General features: G+C 54.7%; 1 protein-coding gene across 2 annotated transcripts; it reads left to right on the forward strand.

Annotated features, from left to right (window-relative positions):
• Positions 1 to 35: 35 nt before the first annotated feature.
• On the forward strand, positions 36 to 11,629 carry UBQLN4 (ubiquilin 4). Of its 2 annotated transcripts, XM_068175058.1 has the most exons (11): positions 36 to 233; positions 2,107 to 2,258; positions 4,491 to 4,696; positions 5,017 to 5,279; positions 6,374 to 6,532; positions 7,211 to 7,436; positions 7,809 to 7,948; positions 8,396 to 8,479; positions 9,084 to 9,199; positions 9,835 to 10,012; positions 10,420 to 11,629. In XM_068175058.1, the coding sequence occupies exons 1-11, from the start codon at positions 72 to 74 to the stop codon at positions 10,570 to 10,572; spliced, it is 1,839 nt and encodes a 612-aa protein (XP_068031159.1). In that variant the 5' UTR covers positions 36 to 71; the 3' UTR covers positions 10,573 to 11,629. The 2 variants fall into 2 exon arrangements, with proteins under 2 accessions (XP_068031159.1, XP_068031160.1); XM_068175059.1 differs by lacking the exon at positions 8,396 to 8,479.
• The last annotated feature ends 2,838 nt before the right edge of the window (positions 11,630 to 14,467 follow it).

A 14,467-nucleotide genomic window follows, 5' to 3' on the forward strand; every position in this document is an offset into this window, starting at 1 on the left:
GAGGAGGTGCCGTGGCGCCGCTCCCGGCTCTCTGTGGTGGCGGTGGCCCGGGCTGGCGGCGGGCGGCGAAGATGGCGGAGCCGAGTGGCGGCGGCGGCAGCGGCGGCGGCCCCGGCCCCGGGCCTGGCGGGGACGGCCAGGCAGGGCCCGGCGGGGCGCTCATCCGCGTAACCGTGAAGACCCCCAAGGACAAGGAGGAGATCGTCATCGCGGATGGCGCCTCCGTGCGCGAGGTGGGGGCGGGGGCGGGGGCAGGCCGGGGAGGCGGAGAGGCCTGGCGGGGGCTGTCGCGGGTGCTGAGGGGCGGGGGCGGCTGGTGTGCGGGGGCTGAGGGATCGACGAGTGGGGTGAAGGGTTTTTGGGAGGGGACCCGAGTTTGGGGCCGGGGAAGGGTGCTGTGGGCTGGGGGGCGGTCAGAGGGCCCGGGGGGGGAGCCTCTTGGAGGCCCGGATCAGGGCTGGGACTGGGTTCGGGGACAAGCCGGGCTTTTCGCGGCGCCCCGGGCCTTTGGGCCTTGCTGGAGCCAGGGTGGGAGGGAGCAGGGAGAGCTGAGGGAGGGCAGGTGCTAGAGGCCTTTGGAGGGGGAAACAGTCCCGAGGGCGGGAGGGGGTCTGGGGGGCTCACCTGTGGGAGGGGTCGTAGGTGTCGAAACCACGAGAGCTGAGGGACTCGGAGAGCGCTTTTGGGGGTGGTGGCAGTGGGAGGGGTGTGAAGGACCGGCGTGGGCTCTGGGGGCTCGGCCCGTGGGCCGGGCTGCGTGGGAGAGTGTTTCCTGAGCGGAGGTGTGGGAAAGGTGTTGGGACTGTGGGCAGAGTCGCATGGGGGGCTGCCGGGGGGCACATCTGGGGGTCCTGGCGTACGTCTGCGCTTCTCTGGAGGCAGAGCCCCCGGGCCAGGGGCGAGGAACCGGGCAGATGTTTGGGGCCAACGTTGGATGAGGTGGAGGAAAGGAAACATCGGCCCTTCCACGGGTGGGCTGGGGGGGCTCTGCACCTGCTAGGGAGCGGGAGAGGGCTGGGATTGCCAAGAGCTGGGGTTAGCAAAGATTGGCGGGGGCGGGCTCTAGGGCTGGTCCTGGCACTGAGGAAGTGGCGATGCCCACTGGGACAAGGTGTCACGGGCTCCGCGTTGGGCTGGCTGTGTGCTTTGGTCGGGCGTAGGGCACGAGGTCGGCGTGTGAAGGGCCTGGCAGGGATCTCCGGGCAGCAGTTCATGGCGTGGGCAGGGGCTGTGCACGTGTGGCCCTCCCGATCCTTTCCCTCCGGGGGAGCCCCTTGGCACAGGAGGTGTGGAATGAGGGCTTTGTGAAGTGGGGGCACGGAGCTGTGTGGGGAGAGACACGGACAGGGTGATCTGGGGCCAGGGCTGTGCTGTGCCCAGCCTTGATTTGAGAGTTCTGGTGCAAAGGCTGGGAGCTCTGGAACCGGCATGTGTTTCACTCTCCATCCTGGCCTTCCCCTTTGAATTCCCTTTAGTTTGTGTTTTCCAAGTGCAAGGCTTTATTTCCTCCAAATCAATCTGGGGATGCCGTGGCAGGGCCAGCAGTGAGAGTCTTGCTTGCAGGTGTAAATGCCAGCACAGCACACAGTAAGGAAGAGGTGTCCATGCTCCGTGGCATGCTCACAGGGAATTCGGTTGCAGAAATAGGAATTGGAGAAGACCTAGTTTATTTCCATTGGCTGATAAAGGATGATTCCCTTTTCCATAGAGCTCTGTCCTGTATTAAATCAGAGTTTGGCTTTCCTTAGGAAAAACAAAACTCAAATGAGGAGATGAAACCAGTTCAGTCATTCATCGTAAATAGTGTGTTTGGGTTAGGCCTGAAGTACAGTTGGTCTGGCTTGGGAAGCCTTCAGCTCTTCTGAGGGAATGGCTCTGTTTTTTTCTGAGATTTACTCCATAGTTTGTCATTTCAGAGCTTGTCTTTGCTTTGGTTTGGTTTTCATTAACACCTCAGACTTCATCAGCAGCTGGTGACTGTGTGGTACCTTCATGGGCTGTGAGGGCTTGTCAGTTCCTTGGGTTGTTCCCAGAGTGGATGTGAGCCCGGGAGCTTTATGTTACTGGTACCAATCCTTTGCCTGAAAAATGCTGTTTGTTTTTCAGTTCAAAGAAGAGATTTCTAGACGGTTTAAAGCCAAACAGGATCAGCTGGTTCTGATCTTTGCTGGGAAGATCCTGAAGGATGGAGACACGTTGAATCAACATGGGATCAAAGATGGGCTCACTGTTCACTTGGTCATTAAGACTCCGCAGAAGTAAGAGCTTGGTCTTGGAGGGGCTGGGGTCAAACGGGGGCTGGGAATAAGTGATTGTGATGATCCTGGTGAGCTTTCCCTGCCCCAGCTGTGGCACACAGCAGTGGGGTTTGTCACTAACCTCTCCACGGATGACACAGCTGTGATGCTCTGTGGCAGGTACCTGGAAGGGCTGGTCCTTTAACATTACTCATGTGTGTGTCTTGGAAGAACCCATCAGAAATGGGTACTGGTTCTAGCAAACCAGCAAAAGTTCTAGGAAAAGTTGCTGGTAAAAGAAGTTACTTTCCCAGTGAATTTGTGTTGCTGTCGAAGCCAATACCTGGGTTTTCTGTCACCTCCTGCTGCATACTCAGCTCTGAGGCTGTGCTCAGGCTCTCCGAGGTGCCACAGGAGGCACACCTGCCCTGTGGGGCACCGTGTGGGCCCTGCAGGCACAGCTGCACAGGCTGGTGCAGAGAGTGGATGCCGTGCAGCCACGGACACGGGGCAGCGTGGGGCTCACTCGTGGTGCTGTGGGTGCACCCGGGCAGTTCCCTGTGGGGATGTGGCTCAGGTGCACCGCAGACCTCAGACCGGGATCAGGACACAGGGCTGACCTCAGGGTCCTGCGGGTTTAGCTCTTCCCAGCACTTTCCAGAGGGGTGGTGGGCATGGAAGGATTTTGGGAACAGCTGCTGTGCTTTAGTTGCAGCCACATTTCATTGATCTTGAAAGGCCCTTCACAGCCGTGCCTCAGGCTCTGGCCACAGCTCCCAGGGAGCTCCAGGGCTATGTCTCTGTGCAGTTCTGCTGTCCCCTGGGGGAGCTGCATTAATCAAAATGGGTTGTTCCCCCCTTCTTTTTATTCCATCTGTTCTTTTACAAACACAAGGAAGTGTGCTGTCAGGTTCTGCAGCCTCTCCTTGGATTCTGCCTCTCCAGGCAGCCTGATGCTGTTTCTGCTGCCTCCACTATAAATGTGGTATTGGTGAACCGTTTCAAAGGGGGAATCAGAGCTGTCCTGGGCTGCTCATTTTTTCCCTGATAATAGTCCTAGAAAAGTGCTCACTGAAGACATTACAGTCTCTTCCTGTGGGAAGAGGTTGAGAGAAACCAAGTGCCCTTTCTCTGGCTTCCTTCTTCCTTTCTTGATCAGCTTTCCATTTGCTTTGTTTCCCCACTCTTTGCCTCTCTCAGTGGCCGCTGGTTTTCAGCAGCAGTCAGGTCTGTTTGGCCAGTGGATAGGGGCCTTCAGAGTTGATTTTTCAAGTTCTAGAAGAGTGAAAAAGGAAAGGGAGATAGAGAAAAGGAATAATCCTTGGTTTGGGAAAAAAAAATCAGGAAATCATTGTTCTTATTGTCAGAGGTGTAATAACATTATTGAGGTGAATAAAGTGAATTTTGTGGTCTAATTTAATGAAAGCTCTTCAATACTAGTCCAGGGCTCACTGTTGTGACTGCGGAGGCTTCAGAAAATCTTTAAATGTTCTCTTCCAAATTCCTGTAACACTCTTGAGGAGTAACTGTGGTAAGAAGGTACTAACCTGGGTTGGTGTATTCAGCAAAGCTGATGTCCAGCACCTGCTGCGTGGTGGCTTACAGCACAGTGTCTGTTTGGGTGGGTTAAAAGAAGCTCCAGACAACTTGTGTTGGAGCAGGAGCCTTGCATCAAGGTGCAGCCAGTGGCAGAGCTGGGAATTTGGAGCCAAGCTGGCCAGAAATGTCCCGTGGCTTTGTGAGACAGGTGCTGGCTGCCTCGTGCCTCAGTTTCCCTCTTTGTACAGTAATGCTGATGCTTCTTTTTGCCCCAGAAGCACTGATAGGAATATTCAGAATTGAACATGGTTGTTTACCCCATGCACTAGCCCTGCTGTGTTTCTGTGGGAGCAGCAGAAGTATTTTGCTGTTTGAAGCACACTCATTGCTCAAGGATATGGCTGCAGTAAATAGTTCAGTGGGATTCCAGGAAGGGCTGGATACAACTCAGGATAAGACCCATCCAGCCGCTCTGCTTGGGCCAGGACAACATGTCAGGGGCTGCAGTGCTTCAGTTTGGGAGGCAGATTCCAGCAGATGGAAGGCATCTGGGAGCACAGCTGTGGATCAGTGCAGGCAGAGATGGGGTGGAAGCTGGGGCTGGCTGCTGTGCTGGGAGCCCGGTCATCGTGGGGTGCACATCCTGTGTCCTCACAGAGGACTCCCCTTGCCCTTCCCCGGTACCAGGGGTTTAATACTTTTTATCCTTTGCAGGGTCCAAGATTCAACATCTGCTGCTTCTGCCCCCAATGCTGCTTCTGCCCCCACTGCAACCCCTTCTTCTCCTGCTGCCCCATCTCAGCCCTCTACATCCAGCAGTGCTGGTCCGGACGCAGGGAGCGGCAGCAGACGGAGCAGCGGGTCGGGGACCGTGGGAGGTCCTGGAGATGGAGGCCCCAACAGTGCTGCATCCATCCTGTGTAAGTGGGCACTGTGGGAAGGAAGAATTTTCTGGGGTTAGACCAAGGAGTTGGGCTTCTCGACCCTTGTTGTTGTCTCTGCCTGCCATGGGCTTTGCTTGAGTCACTCCCATGGCACACGTCTGTGTCCCTGCTCAAGGTAATGCCACTTGGTGGAGTGTGTGTGTGTGGGGATGTCCTTACTCAGAGCTGGCTGCTGTGGGAATACAGGATACCTTTGGGTTTGTGGGGATACAGTTCAGCTGCTGTGCCTGCCCTCTTTTGCAGTTGCTGACAGTTACTGACTCAGCCTCTCTTCCCGTGGGTTCTTCCCTCTCCAGCTGGCTTCGGTGGCATCACTGGGCTGGGCAACCTTGGGATGGGCTCTGCCAACTTCATGGAGCTCCAGCAGCAGATGCAGCGGCAGCTCATGTCCAACCCGGAGATGCTTTCCCAGATCATGGAGAATCCCTTGGTGCAGAACATGATGTCCAACCCTGACCTCATGAGGCAGATGATCATGGCCAATCCCCAGATGCAGCAGCTCATGGAGCGAAATCCAGAGATAAGCCACATGCTCAATAACCCAGAGCTCATGAGGCAGGTGAGTCACACCAGGGCTCAGTAAACAGTGTTGAGGAGAGTCTTTGTGGACCAACATCAGTGTCTGCACTGCAGAGGAGGAGTGGGAATGCCAGAGCAGTGGTTTTGGAGATCTCTTCCTGCTGTGAGCTCCCCACAAACAGATGGTGGTCTTGAGTTACGTGAATACTAAATACTCAACCCATGTCCTTTCAACTCTTACTTCCCTTTCAGAGCTATTGAATCCATGTTTTTTGGGGGGAAAAAAAAGGGGTGCTGGGATTTTTCTAGCATGCTGACTACAAGGCTACTTTGTTGTGATTCAGGAATGGGAGTAAAAACAGTGCTGGAGAAGTGAAGCTACTGCAAAAACACTTTGTTTCTCTAGTTCTCTTGACAGATAACATAGAGACTCCAGAGCTGTACAATGTTTCACTCCCTGTTATCAGTGGGGAGTAGTAGTGTAGGCTGGGATCCCAGAGGGCTCTCATTTTTCCCAGAGCAGAGAGGACCTGTGTCCAGGAGGACTGGCTGGAAGACCAAAGGTTCATCAGAAGGGAATCCTAAGGGATCAGTGGGAATCTGGGTGTCAATAGCCATTAATGGGACTCTGCTGTTTCCTGGGAAGGCTTGTCGAGAGGGTTGTGCTGAACGGGCCTCATTTCCATCTGCTTCTCACTCATTCTGCTTTCAACTGTGTCGGCCATACGTGAAATTACAGAGCTGCGGGACTAAAATGTGAATAATCTGTGCTTGAGCAGTTCCTCAAATGAGACCTGGATATTTTTTGTGCAAGGGAGACCTATCAAAAGTCTGGAGAGGGTGAAAGGATCCACCTTCCCAGTCGTTGTATGTAGTCCATCCAGACTGAGTGGGAACATATGGATGTTGGATGTCTGGATGTCCTGATACTGCTTAGGAGCAGAGCAGTCTCATCAAGCTGAACTGAGGCTGAGAAGGAAGAGAGCTGAGCAAGGCTGGGGAGGAGCCTGGATCCCCGGGCTCTCTTTGCTTGGATAAATGATCTCTCTTCTCTCTGCCTGTGAATTGTGTTAAATTATCGTCTCTCTCCTGGGAGAGGAGCTTGAGCTTTCCACCTTTTCCTCCTTCTCCCAGACGATGGAATTGGCTCGTAACCCTGCCATGATGCAGGAGATGATGCGGAACCAGGACCGTGCTTTGAGTAACCTCGAGAGCATTCCAGGAGGATACAACGCCCTGCGCAGGATGTACACGGACATCCAGGAGCCCATGTTTAGTGCAGCCAGGGAGCAGGTATGGCTGCGTTCTGTGAGTGGGGTGTAGTGTGGGAAGGGTGTCTTTCCCTGTCCCCTGTGCTGACGGGGCAGTTTTCCTACAGCGTGGCTCTTCATCCCTCCACTCCAGCGCAGGCACTGGCCGGAGAACGCGGTGCAGTGCCTCTCATGACATGGGTTGAGGTGTCGGGGGAGAGACCTGCTCTGGCTCCTCCAGGCCCCCAGCAGGCTGGATGCCAGCCCTGACTGATAGGCAGGCCCTGTCACTGTTAGCCCAGCCCTCTGCTCCCTGGATTAGCTGGAGCCTGACGCCTTCAGTACTGAGCTGGCTCAGATCCAGCTGGCTGGTAGTGCAGGAGGAGGGAGCACAGGTCTGGCTGCAGAGGGCTGTGCAGACATACTCCAGTCCAGATTACCTACTGCTGTGTCTGGGTGCTGGTTTTACAAGGGCATTTTGAAACCCTGCGTTTGGGAGCTGAATCTGGGGCTGTGGCCACTCCTGAGCCTGGTCTTTTTCTGAGTGAGGTGTGTTGTGGATTGCAGATTTCTCAGGAGGCGGATCATGGCACATATTTAGCAAATTCTGGACTTGGCTGAATATGATCGGCTGTTCCCTGGCTCGCTCAGTGCTGGGGTTGGTCTGCTGGGACTAACTGATTCCATCTGTTTCTTTTTTTTTTTTTTTTTTTCTCCTTAGTTTGGCAGCAATCCCTTCTCTTCCTTGACGGGGAATTCTGACAGCTCGAGCTCTCAGCCTTTGCGGACGGAGAACAGAGAGCCATTGCCAAACCCCTGGAGCCCCACACCCCCTGCTTCCCAGAGTCAGGCACCCAGCAGTGAAGGGAGCACGGGCTCAGCAACCACCCAGGGCACCCCAACTGTATCCAACCCCTTTGGGCTGAATGCTGCCAGCATCGGCGCTGGTACGTAAGGGAGGAGCTGGAGGGTGCTGCTGGCAGAGCAGGTCACCCAGGCTTCCCTGGAGGGCTGGTTCCTCTGGCATTTGAGCCCTGAGTGGCTGATATCCAGAGGAATGGGTCTAGCCTACTTGCAGGCACACATGAGTTATTCTGATGCGTTTGTTGGACAGTTCTTTTGGGAACCCTGCTGTCCCTGAAGCTCTCAGGAGCAGGAGAGTGGCCAGCAGAGCACTGCCATGGCTGTCCACAGCCATGTTTGTTGCTGGCCGGGGGATGGAGTACAGGCGGTGCTGTCACCTGTCACATTGTATTTCAGGCAATGCGGTGGTGCTCAGGCTCATCAGGGGTTTTCCTTTTCTTCCCTTCCCCTTGCAGGCATGTTCAACAGCCCAGAGATGCAAGGACTGCTGCAGCAGATTTCTGAAAACCCTCAGTTGATGCAGAATATGATCTCTGCCCCCTACATGCGGAGCATGATGCAAACTCTTGCCCAGAACCCGGACTTTGCAGCACAGGTAAAAGTGTTGCAGTTGTCAGCTGTTGCCAGGCAGGCCGTGAGCTCAGTGTGAGGTGTCAGTCTGCTGCTGGGGTCAGACTGCTTCCTCCTGCAGACACTGGAGCAGAGCGAATACACAGTTTGGTTGTGTTTCTCGACAGCCTGAAGGCAGCCCCAGCTCTGAGCCCTGTGTGTTTTGCAGAGCCCCTAACACAAGAGGTGGCTCTCAGAGGGACATGGGAATGGCCCTTCTCTTTGCTTGTGGCCAAGTGGCCCCTGTTCAACACTGCTGTCAGGAACTGAGCTGTCCCATTTTGATCCCCTGTAGCAGGGGAGCGTGTTGAAAGCCCAGGGAGGGAGTCAGGGGCCCCATGACTGACCTGTTTTTCATGGCTTAGTTGCATAGGGTTTGACAGCAAGTGGCAGCAACCCTCTGACCCTACCTACATGTGCTGTCTCTTGCTAGATCATGGTAAATGTCCCCCTCTTTGCTGGGAATCCACAGCTTCAAGAACAGCTCCGCCTTCAGCTCCCTGTCTTCTTGCAGCAGGTAAAGGCCTCTGGCTGGCCCTGTGCTGCCCTCAGCCCCTGGCTCCAGAGCTTCTCCCCCCACTGTGGCACAGGCAGGATCTCAGCTGCTTGGATGAGTGCACTAGGAAGCATGTGGGCTTGGGGGGCCGGGCTGAGGAAGGAAGGGGGTTGCACAGGGGAGACAAAGAGGAAGAACGTGGTTAGACAAGGCAGTCTGGATTAACTCACCTGAATTACTGAAAGGTAAACTCCAGATTAGGCTTGTTAAGCTACTTGGAACCCCTGTGTAGACAGTCTCTCACTGTGTTGAGTTTACAAAAATTACACCGTTAATTGTGCTAGAGCTGCTGGTTCTCAGGTAAATCTCAATCCAAAGGCATGTGTCCCCAGTTCTAATCTGATTCACCCAGTTCATTTAGGAAACCTGATGTGAGCTCTCTGAGAGTCCCTGCAGGTGAGCCCTGCAGTCTGGAGCCTCGGAGGAGGATCCAGACACGAAGGCCAGCGCTGGCCGCGGGCAAGAGGCGCAGCTTGGCGCTGGCTCAGGTGTGACAGCGCTGGAGCTCTGGCTGCCTGAGCTCTCACTGGTTGGTACCATGGTGTCTCTCTGCCTTGGTCCCCAGATGCAGAACCCGGACTCCCTGTCCATCCTCACCAACCCCCGCGCCATGCAGGCCCTGCTCCAGATCCAGCAGGGACTCCAGACGCTGCAGACGGAGGCCCCCGGACTAGTGCCAAGGTATGGAACGCTCCAGAGCGGGGCTGTGCAGGCAGAACTGCCGTGCCCAGCACCAGCAGGCAGAACTGGCTCTGGATTCATCCAGGAGATCTGCTTAGGGCGCTCTGTCGTGGGGACTTGTGCTGGTGCGTGCCTGCAGGCCCCTCTGAGCAAGCTAATTAGCACTTGCTGCTTGCTTGTGCTTCACTGGGAAGTCCTTGACCCTTTCTTTTTGGAGAAAAGGTTTGGAATGCACTTGGTCCTTCCCCCATCCTTTGTTTGCTGCATTTAGTGTGGACTGAACTCAAGAACTTTATCTGTGGAGAACAGCATGAGATGGACAGACAGAGACACAAGGCTGAGTGGGTGTGCTGGGGCAGGCTGATCTACTGGCAGCCCTCAGCTCTCGGCTTACTGTCACCACGGGTCGTGCTGCATTCACAGCAGTTCTCTGCAGGCTTCCCTTAGCTCTGCTGACTCCCAGTGCCGTGTGTGACCAGAACGTGGATGCAGCCGGTTCAGTTTTCAAATCTGCCCCGTAGCAGTGCCTTCAATGAGGGCCAGCCTGGTCACGCCTGCTGGCTGCCCTGCTGCCCCACTCCGGGGGGTTACCCAATGCCAGTGTCACCCTGAGCGTGCCCTGCCTTCCTCTGCAGCCTCGGCTCCTTCGGCATGCCCCGGATGCCCCCATCCTCCACAGGAGGAAGCACAATCCCGGAGAACCCCGTTCCCTCCGCTTCGACGCCGGCCAGTGCCTCTCCAGCTGGGGGTGGTAACCCTCAACAGCAGCTCATGCAGCAGATGATCCAGCTGCTGGCCGGAGGAAGCTCTCAAGTACGTAATGCCCAGTGGGTGCTGGCATGGGCTGGGAGGTCTCCAGGGGGGTCCTCACCTCACCCCACTCAGGGGATGTGGTCTCCAACATTCTCTTTTGGTTGTGATACCCTGGGCTGGGTTTGGTGTTGGGGTCTGGCTGGCCCTCTAGGGTGTTGAACCCTTTAAGAGGTTTAAGCTCAGCGTGCTGGGGATCCTTCTCCCTGCACTGCTGCCACTGTCAGTACCGATCCAGGACTGACTCTGGTGTGGCTGCTGTGCCACATCCCAAGGGGACGTGGAGACTGTCCCCACACGACCCTGAAGCTGAGCTCGGGGTTCCTGCACAGCCGTGGCTGCTGGCACTGCCCGTGTTGGAATGCTGCGTGTGCTCTCTGTCTCCAGGGTCTCTGTCCTTTCCCTCACAGGCGCAGAGTCCCGAAGTGCGATTCCAACAGCAGCTGGAGCAGCTGAATGCCATGGGCTTCATCAACCGTGAGGCCAATCTCCAGGCGCTCATCGCCACCGGTGGGGACATCAACGCAGCTATCGAGAGACTGCTGGGCTCCCAGCCTTCCTAAACTCTGTCCTGCTGCCCCACAGACGTCAGCACATGCATCCATACACATGCACAGGGGATCTTTCCGGAAAGCCCGCCATCATTTTCATATCTGACAGCTGTCCATGTATTTAAAACAAAAAGATACAGCTTAACCCCGACCTTCCTACTAAGTTAAGATTTCATGTTGAAATGCTCTTTAACTGGCTTGTATGTGGATTCCAGTTCTCATCGTGGCCACAGAGACTTCAGATGTGTATTTTTTCCTAAATATGCCCTGTCTCAGACACTCTTCTCTCTCTCTCTCTCTAGATGGTAGAGGCGATACTTCTAGTTACTTACCTGAATGATTGTGTTTTGAGTAGCTTGATTTTAACTGTACATGATTCCTTCCCCTAGCCCTCCTTTCAGGCAAATATTTAAAAAAATTGAGCCAAGTTTGGGGATTGCTTATTTCTCTCAGTGTCTTATTGGGAATGGATCAAAAGAAAAATTGAAATTACCTGAGAATTTCTGATGTCATTTGTCTTAATGTTTCCTGGGATGAACCGAGCCCATGTCCCTCACTCACAGGTGCCTCCAATCTCCTGGTAGAGGGTTAGTGGGTGAGAAACCTGCATTTGAAGTGTGACCTCTTTACACTCTGGGGGTGGTGTTACGGAACCCAGGGGTGTGCAGCCACCAGGTGTGCTGTTCTTGAGCTTGAATTGAAGGTGCTGTGCAGAGGAAGGTGTTTGGAAGGTGTGCTTCTGCCCAAATCATGTGGTTCCTGGTCGGAGGTGTCCAGGGGCATTGACTCCTGTGCTCAGTGGGCTCATTTGTACAAGTGTGAAAACTAAAAAGGAAATGGAAAAATAAGCTAACAGTCTTCTCGCTTCACTGGAAAATGTTGAAGTTCATGTTCTTCCCAGTTTAGATCCATCGTCCACCCCCCTTCCATTCTGGTGTGTTTGAACGTTCAGACTGTCCAAGAGACTCCCCAGGACCAGCAGGGTGGTATTTCCCAGGAGCCTCCATGGCTGTGTACTTTGCATACACCATTTTTATCAAAGGAAAATAAATGCGCACAACCATCTGTCTCCCTGCATCCCTGTCTCATCCTTGCCTGCCTTGGCCAGTTCCCAGTCACTCGGGATTCATGTGTGCTGTCCCGTTTTTCCCCGTGGTATCACTGTCCCTCCCACCTGGCCCGGCTGCCTTCCCTCACAGCCAGGAAACCTCCAACACTTCAGGAATAGCTTCCCAAACACTGGCCCTGAAGTGCCGGTTTGGAAGCTTCCTTTGAATTCGAATTGGCAATTAGCAGCTGTTGGAAGTGTTGAGAGCTGCGAGTCGGTGTTATTTGGTAGTTTTGAGTTTCTTTCCGTGTGGGAGGATTGGGCAGAGAGGGAACAGGAGGTTTGCTGCATACCTGTAAAACCTGCTGCACCCAGCCAGCTCCGGAGCTGGGACTGGGATGGATGGGTGTTGGTGTTGCTGAGAGTGTAGGTGGTGGTGGTGGTGGTGGAGAAAACACGGGGCTGGGAACACTCCTGCCTCTGTGTGTGCATCCTAATGAGACTGCAGTCCCTCGGAGGAGGATTTAGAAAGCAGCTTTAACCTCTTCTGGAGGCTCTGCACAAACGTGTGCAGTGCTTTGTGCAGCCTCTCCTCAGACGTGCGAGGTTTGCACAGAGCTGTGTAGGGATGGGACTGGAGGTCCCCATTGGCACTGGCGGGGTCAGAGCTCTTCCCAAATGTTACTGGTTGGCCCCCTTGCAGCTCAAAACAGGCTCCTGAAAATGCCTGTGTGAGCCTTGGGATCTCTTCAGTGTCCCTTGATGGCACTGAAGTCTGCACAAGCCAGCTCTTGTAAGGAGTGTGCTTGTGGGAGGATGGATGGATGGATGGTGCAAGCAGGGAAGGGAGGTGCACAGGGTCACAGGGAGTGGGGATGTAGCCCCACGGTGAGTTTAGATCCCCAAGGAGCAAAATTAGTCCCACCAGTGGTTTTGGCCAGGCAGAAATCATCCTTCCACCTGCTCAGTGTGTCAGCAAGGTGTGATGTGGTGGTGTCAGTCACCACAGTGCAAGGGATCCGTGTTGGAAGACCTGCGTCGAGTGTGTGTGCTGGAACAGGGACTTGGAGGGATGGAGCAGTTTGGTGACTCCAAAGCTGGCTGGAAAGAAGTCCCTGCATGCTGGAGGAATCCTGCTGCAGTGTGTGCAGATGGCTGTGAGGCACTGAGGAGGGTCCACAGGAGTCTGAGAATCCCAGAAAGGTTTGGGTGGGAAGAGCCCTCATAGCTCATCTCGTTCCACACCCCTGCCATGGGCAGGGACACCTTCCACTATTCCAGGTTGCTCTAAGCCCCATCCAACCTGGCCTTGGAAACATTCAGGGATGGGGCAGCCACAGCTTCTCTGGGCACCCTGTGCCAGGGCCTCAGCACCCTCACAGGGAACAATTTCTTCTCAATATCCAGCGTAAGTCTTCGCTCTTTTGGTTTAAAACCATTTCCCATTGAGTCACCATTATCTGTCCATATAAAAAGACTTTGTTCATCATTTTAACAAGTTCTCTTTAACTCCTGAAAGGCCACCATGAGCCCTCACAGGCTGCCCAGTCCTTGGTGTCTCTTGCTTGTTCAAGAGGGGAAACAAATTTCTCCCGTGTGTCCACACTGTAGCACGTGCTCTTGTGCCACTTTGGGATCATTCCTCCCCTGCTGCCAGCCCACCAGCCAAGATGCTGGAATAGAGACAGCGGGCAGCCTGCAGCCTCTTGTGTCCATCCAATGCCACCTCCCGGCTCTGCAGCCTCCCCCAGCAGTCTGGCAGAGCTGCCCATTCCACGCTGCTCCCAGGGGCTCTGCTGTGTGCAGGAAGGAGCGTGCAGCTTCCTCAGTGGTGGGACAGCGAGGCTGGGACCACTGGGAGAGGGCTGGGAGGTGGATGCAGCTGGGTCTGGTCTTTGGTACCCACGGGGGTGCAGATCCCAGATCCGGCCTTCCCAGGCTCCGGAGAAAAAGGAGCTTTCAAGGCTGGTGAGAAGGAGTCTTTGAGTGAAATCTTAATCCTCTCCAGAGCTTTCCCTAATCCCTGGTAATGTGCTGTTCAAAGACCCACTTCCAAAGGAATGACTGCACTTTCTCACTCCTATCTCTCTCCTTCCCCAAGGAATTGCCCAAAGGTGTTCTCACTGACTGTTTCCTCTCATTTTCCTCTGATGAATAGAATTAATTATTTTAAAACATAATGAATGAAGCAATTTCTGCAGCAGGTAGTGGCAAATCCGGCTGATTTATTGGGAGTTCTGCTGTCAAGGATATATTTATACTTCATTCCTCCCCCTTTTCCTGGAGGGGATCCGCAGCCTTTCCCCCCAGTATCCCAGTGTAACACCTCCAACTTCGAAATCAAACCTCAAAAACGTGGAGGAGAGAAAGATGGCAGGAAACCAACATGGACATTCCTTTCAATAAACCATTTTTTTGTTACCCAGTTCCATGGCATGGGCAGTTTCCTGTGGCCACAGCCCTGACGATGGAGGGGCAAGTTCAAAGCGACTCAGGAGAAGGTCAGTAGGGAAATTTCCTGGGGTTAGGAAGCCGTGGAGTAGGACAGCTTGGAAAATGCGCGCGCGCGTGTGCGTGGAACCGCTGCAGCGCCTTTGCTCGGCCGCGGGAGCCGCGAGGAAGGGCGGAACGATGCTGTCAGCCTCTCTGCTGAATTCTGCAGCATTTAAGGGCAGAAACCCATGCTTTAGAGAACGGCTGGGCCACGGCCGGCCCTGACAGCCCCGCTGCAGGACGTGAGCAGGGCGCATTTAGGGCCATATTCAAGTTTTGCTGCCATGGTTTGATTTTAATCCCACCGGCAAGCGGACGCCCGCTTTCCTGGCGCGGCCTGGCTGGCGCACGTCACGTTCACCAGAC

The sequence above is a fragment of the Anomalospiza imberbis genome, chromosome 29 (assembly GCF_031753505.1).
Source record: "Anomalospiza imberbis isolate Cuckoo-Finch-1a 21T00152 chromosome 29, ASM3175350v1, whole genome shotgun sequence".
NCBI lineage: Eukaryota > Metazoa > Chordata > Aves > Passeriformes > Viduidae > Anomalospiza > Anomalospiza imberbis.